The sequence below is a fragment of the Notothenia coriiceps genome, unplaced genomic scaffold, assembly GCF_000735185.1.
Source record: "Notothenia coriiceps isolate Sejong01 unplaced genomic scaffold, NC01 NC01_scaffold00032812, whole genome shotgun sequence".
Taxonomy (NCBI): domain Eukaryota; kingdom Metazoa; phylum Chordata; class Actinopteri; order Perciformes; family Nototheniidae; genus Notothenia; species Notothenia coriiceps.
In genome coordinates, this window is record NW_011365513.1 from 183,403 (window position 1) to 189,791 (window position 6,389).

The 6,389-nt window shown below is 39.7% G+C and overlaps 1 protein-coding gene across 1 annotated transcript in view; it reads left to right on the forward strand.

The window, feature by feature from the left end:
* Positions 1 to 6,389, forward strand: part of nol4lb (nucleolar protein 4-like b) — an 80,478-nt gene that overhangs the window by 72,526 nt on the left and 1,563 nt on the right. Inside the window, exons 3-7 of the mRNA XM_010789418.1 lie at positions 544 to 1,010; positions 1,727 to 1,909; positions 3,592 to 3,780; positions 4,983 to 5,096; positions 6,074 to 6,305. Coding sequence (XP_010787720.1) covers positions 544 to 1,010; positions 1,727 to 1,909; positions 3,592 to 3,780; positions 4,983 to 5,096; positions 6,074 to 6,305 — 1,185 coding nt within the window. The remainder of the gene's footprint in view (positions 1 to 543; positions 1,011 to 1,726; positions 1,910 to 3,591; positions 3,781 to 4,982; positions 5,097 to 6,073; positions 6,306 to 6,389) is intronic.

Genomic DNA, 6,389 nt, shown 5'->3' on the forward strand with positions numbered 1-6,389 from the left:
TGTGCATTCCGTGGCTGTCTCCTCCTGGATTGGTGGCAGTTGGCCCAATAGACCGTTGCAGCCCCTTTTTAAGAGATTTGGGTATGGAGGAAAATAGAGAGGGTTGTGTTTTCTGAAACTTGGCGAGTTCCCTGGAAAACCGGGGACACATGTTCATAAAAGAGGTACAAAAGTTCATTTTGCATGATAGGTCACCTTTAACTACATTTTGTAAGGAGGAAAATAGTAGAGGTGTTGTGTTTTCTGAAACTTGGTGAGTTCCCTGGAACACCGGGGACACATGTTCATGTATAAAAGATGTACAAAAGTGCATTTTGCATGATAGGTCACCTTTAAGTTTTTACTAACATTTAAAGTGAAATCACGTGGAGTGTGAGGTCAATATGTGCAGATTGTTCAGGGTCATTGAAAGGACAAAACAGAAACAATGAATAATGTGAAGTAACGCTCTATCTGAACTGCTTGAACCTGAGTGGGAAATCAAGACGCAACAAAGACATGTGTTTGTCCATCTGTTAAACGAACCTCTCTTTCTGCTTCCAGAGGATTCCTCGTCAGAGAGCGGCAGTGGGAGCGGGCTGCCGGCTCTGACCCCCCCCTCCTCCGCTGCTACGGACGCTGCTATAGTCAGGGAGACCGGGGTCGTCAATGGCAACGGCGGCCCCGGCCCGCTGGACTTCAGCACGCCTACGTCCTCCTCCTCATCGTCTGAGGACCAGCAGCCCATGAACCTGAGCGACCCCCCCCCTCAGCGCCTGTCCTCCTCTCACTTGCCCGTCACCGTGTCGGCGGCGGCGGCGGCGCTGCTCGGCGCTCTGCACCCCGAGGAGCTCCGCAGGAAGTACCCGCTGGCTCCCAAACCCTCGCTGACCCCACACGCTGCCCTGCCTCTGCCACACACACACACACCTCACACACATAATGCACACACTCCCAACACACACTCGCAGTCCCACTCACAAACTGCCGAGCTGCGACTGGAACGAGACGGCAGGGATTACGGGGGCAAGGTGAGACAACACAGCAGACACACACACAAACTGTAAATCCACACACACACACAAGTGATTGTTTACAATAAGATTATGTAAGACAGGATTTCAAGAAGTATATTATATAGCTTTCATTATTATTATATAAAGACGGAGATTTTAAATCTTAATGACCCCCTGCAGTGCTCTTGTACTTGTTTCCCTATTTAGGGAATAGACAGACAGAAACATTTACAATTAAATACATTCAATTTCTTCTTACCACCATGTCTTCAGACTTTACATTTTTAAAATGACAACAGAAAAGTGGCTTGCCCAGTGTCCAAGAGTCCAACCCCTTTTAACAACAAGAAGTCAATGATACAAAGATAAGTACATTGAAGAAGCTGGATCCACAGAAATGTTGCATTTTTCCTAAATAAATCACTCAAGTCGATTTTTGGGAAAAACTTGGCTGTTTATATTCTTTCCAAATTATTGTTGTATCACCTTTCCAAATACTGATAAAATGTTTTAGTTTTTTAAGCTGATATTTGCCTCTTTGATGTCTCTCGAGTGTCCCAACAAAACACCCGATTAAACTTTTACTTCAGGTTTTATTAAGGAAAGTCGATTGACAAAATGAACCACTCAAACCCATGATGATACAATCAGGTAGACAATACATAGATAGAGACACTGAATGTATGACTAACTCTAACATACATGTAACCCTTCATCATGTGTGTGTTCAGTCCCCTCAGTACAGTTCTGGCGGCAGCTACGACAGTGTGAAGATGGAGTTGGGAGCCGAGGATCTGACCACAGGACGCCAGGTCGGCCCCGACGACGACGACGACGATCATGACGACCATGACGACAACGACAAAATCAACGAAGCAGAGGGAGTCGATCCCGAGAGACTAAAGGCCTTCAATGTAAGTCAGAGAGAGGGTGTTACATTATGGGATCAATAAGGTGTCTCCTTATATTCATTAAGTAAAAAACACGCTGTTCATCCTGTAAAACGTGTCAGTGTCATTAATCACAAACACACTCCATGGCACAGACCCTAAAAAATAACAAGATAAGCTATTATTGATCCTTACAGGGGAAATTCTGCTGATGCAGCAACACAAATACAGAAATACGTACAGAATAGATAGATTAAAATAAGGTTAAAATAAGGACTTACAACTAGAATAAGGGTAAAAACTAAACAACAATGATCTGTAGAACAGGAAATAAAGATAAGAAAGAAGATACGAGAAAAGTAACAATAATATAAATGTGTACACCAGAATAATATATACTCAAATGTAGTAGTGATACTTTAAAAGATAAATGACTTGCATAAAAACAGACTTAAAGTTCTCATTATGCAATTCAAATGTTTATTATATGTTGCTGCTGGTAAAGGCAGAGCACATTTTATTTACTTTATATTGTTCTAACTGGGTTCACTGTGTTGTAATAACACGTCATGTTGTATTTGTTGATTATATTTTGTGTGATTAATCTAAATCTGCAAAGTAACAGCTAATAGTAGTATACTTAGGGTTGCAAAGGGGAGGAACATTTCCAGTACATTTCTATGGGAAGTTAAGCTGGTGAATTTTGGAAATATTCCATATTGGAAACCTTCCATGGGAATTATGGGAACTAACTTGGAATTGAGGGTAATGTAATCGAATTGTGTCATATCCAAGCATAAATATAAGCATTTTGTTTTGTCATAAGAAAACATCCAAAATGATAAAATAAAAAAAACATGACATTTCATCAGATTTATTTGTAAGTAGAACAGAACAAGTTTTAATTATTTGATTGAACAATCATTTGTTTCATTGAAGAACAAAAACATGAATGTTGAGTTAAATATTACTCATTCCCCCAACACCACTCATTCAAAAATGAACAAAAATGCACCCCCCATCCAAAGATCCCCACAAGAAATCATGTGTGCATGTGATGGATGAATGCAAAGTGCCTGTGGGGGGTGTGGTCTCAATAGCCATGCAGTAAGCAGTGTGCTATGTGCATGTGATTGAAGTGTACTTGAATGGCATCTGTTTGTTTTAGTCAAGATTAAGCTCAAATATACTTTCCCCAACTATATTTAAGTTCCCTATGAAGAGCCAACCTTCAATTCAGATTATAAAGAAAACTGGCATTTTCTTTTTAATCTGTACCCGTGTCCTTTTGTGTCCTTTTTGTAGTCAATTTCCTGTTGTTTGTCTTGTCTTACCCCGGCTGATACTTCACTAAATCCAGTGTTTTAATTGTTCCCTATATTGCCCCTATGCCCTGTAAGGTGTCCTTGGGTGTTATGAAAGGCGCCCCCCAAAATAAATGTATTATTATTAATTTAGAAAATTCCCGTTTATTCCCCTAAAATTCCCGTTAATTCCCATGAAAATGTCCATCTTTGAAAATTCCCGGAATTTTGCAACCCTAAGTATACTAGTAAAAATTACAATATTTACTTCTTGTACTTGGTAACATTATACCACTTCATGTACAAACAAATTGATAAGGAGCAAGTTATACACAAATTAGCTAAAAAAAAAAATAACCCATTAAAATACATTTCATTAACTGCTGTGTTTTCTGTCTGCAGATGTTTGTGCGTCTGTTTGTGGACGAGAACTTGGATCGAATGGTTCCCATCTCCAAACAGCCCAAGGAGAAGATCCAGGCCATCATCGAGTCGTGCAGCAGACAGTTCCCAGAGTTCCAGGAGCGCGCCCGCAAGCGCATCCGCACCTACCTCAAATCCTGCCGACGCATGAAGAAGAGCGGCATGGAGGTACGTACCAGCGAGGCTGAATGTCTGTCTTTGAAACAAAAGCCCAATATCTCTCTATTGTTAAGGAATATACATTGTATGTTTTTGTATGTGATTTTATAAGGCTAACATTCACCAATGACTAAAACACACCAATAACTCTCTCAAAAAACAATTAATTGTTTTGTATGATTTTCATTAGTTTAACATTAGCTAAGGTCTGTTCTTAATTCATGACATTGACTATGGGTGTTCCTTTTTTAGTGTACTTTTAAGATAAGATAAGATGGACCTTTATTAATCCCCGTGGGGAAATTCAGTAGTTCCAACAGCAACAGGGTAAGGATGAAAACACAGATTGACACAGATGAATAAAATCAAAGATGAAAATAAAAATTATGAAAACCTATGAAGTAAGAAATGAATGAAAATGAAACGTATACATATTGCGTCATATGATCTTAACATCAGTAAATCCCAGGATACATGTTTAATTAATCAACAGTATTTGCTGCAGTACTGTTATAATGCAAAGGCAGTGTGATTGGATGTGTTTGTACGAATGCAGGAGTGTGTATGTTTTGCACATTATTACCAGGTAGTAACAGATGTGTCACAATGTGTCAGTCACTGAAAAGTCTCTGCTGCCCCCCAGTGGTGAATCATCATATTGCACCATGTGTTAATAGCTGATACACAGGAAGGTGTTCTTCATTTTTATTATGACAAAATTGCCTTCAAATACCATTTGCATCAGTTTGCATATAATAGCAAAGCATGTTTTCTGGGATTTCATAGCTTTAATACATTGTATTCCAAAGCTTACGTAAGGTTTAAGATTTCAGAATCTAATATGCAAACAAGAGTTACAAATGGAAAACATAATTTTATTTATACAGAACTTTACAACGGAAATGTACAAAGTGCCTAACATGGTTTAACCAGGAACAAAATATTTCAGGACTACAATGAAATAAGACAATTTAAGTAAAATAAAATGAACACAAATAATGCAAATCCAAACCATTTAACAGAAGAAATTAAGTGAATAATCAACATCATTCCAGTGTAGTATAACAATTATATTTATGGAGCCTCCTGCCCCTCTCTGCCTCATTTCCTTCATCGCTTTGTTGATGTTCTGTCTGTTAACGGAAATATATTATAATCACTTTTTCTTTTTCCCTCTGTAATTAAATTCCATAATATGGTTGTGTCTGCAGACCCGCCCCACTCCGCCTCACCTCACCTCGGCCATGGCTGAGAACATCCTGGCTGCTGCCTGCGAAAGTGAAACACGCAACGCCGCCAAGAGGATGCGCCTCGACACCTATCACGTAAGATAGCATTTGTGTGATGATCTTCAAGTCTTGTATTTAATGCTCAAATAATGTTTTTAAAGAGGCAGAACTATAGACTTAAGGACTATAATCACACTCATAATCAAGAGAGTCATGCAATATAAATATCTCTCCATCTTGATTGATTAGAAACTCTCATTCCAATTTCACACAATTCATAATTTGTGCTGCTTTCGGCAAAGATTTTTTTTTGTATACAGAAACACAAATGTATTTCCCAAATGTTGTGGAGGCAGTTTTCCTGTCAGTCAGTGATGTGATTTATAGGATTCCTCTTCAACTCTCAAACTTGTGGACTCAGTCTATTGCCCTCTCTGCCGTAAGATTTATCACCGCTGATGTCTATGGAACACACCATTATATTTGATATGAAAGGGTTGGGTGGTTTTCTCTCCGAGAGAGATACGATACTCACTGTTTTCTTTATATCTATAAAGCAATTTACTGGAAAATAACTATATCACCGCTCAGAATTGCTCCATCACTCTTTAAAGTCACACTCTCCTGCTTCACAAACTAGGTCTACTGCACAGCAACCTTTTCACTCTTTAGGACATTTTAGAAATTTGATCATAAACCTTCCAATCGTTATACATAACTCTATGTCATTTTGTTTATAAATGTATAAATTAAAAATGATCTACCTTTTATTGGAATTATCTAGGACTTAGTAACTGCATTTTATTTTACATTTGAATTATCCTCATTTATCTATCATACTTTTTACATTATATTATTCTGGAAGGGGCCTTTGTAAAGAATGAGTACTTTTACTTAAAGTTCAAATTGATGCAAATACTTTTGTACATTTACATCAAGTAACATTTTAATGTAGGACTTTTACTTGTAATGGAGTTTCTACTTTTACTTAAGTAAAGACATGTTTTATCCTCCGAGCTTGCTGTTTTTAGTTTTGAAACTGACCCCCCCGTGGCTCCCTGTCTCCTCCCCAGGACGAGCCCGTCTCCCTGGACAAAGCGTCCGGTGGGGGGGGGGGTCTGCGGGAGCCGGCGTCCCTCGCTCACTCGGCCTACTCCCTGGCCGCCTCCGCCTTCTCCTCCCAGGACTCCCAGCTCTACATCAACGGGGCCGGCCTCAGCTACGGTTACCGTGGATACCCGGGCCTGGGCGCTGCCATGCAACACCCCGTTTCCCAGACGACCGGAGCTGCTAGTCAGAGCAACGGTGAGGATGGAAGGAGGAAGAGATGGAGAGGAAGTGGACCACATGTCATAGTGAGAGGGAAAAATGAATTAAAGAGAGGAAGCT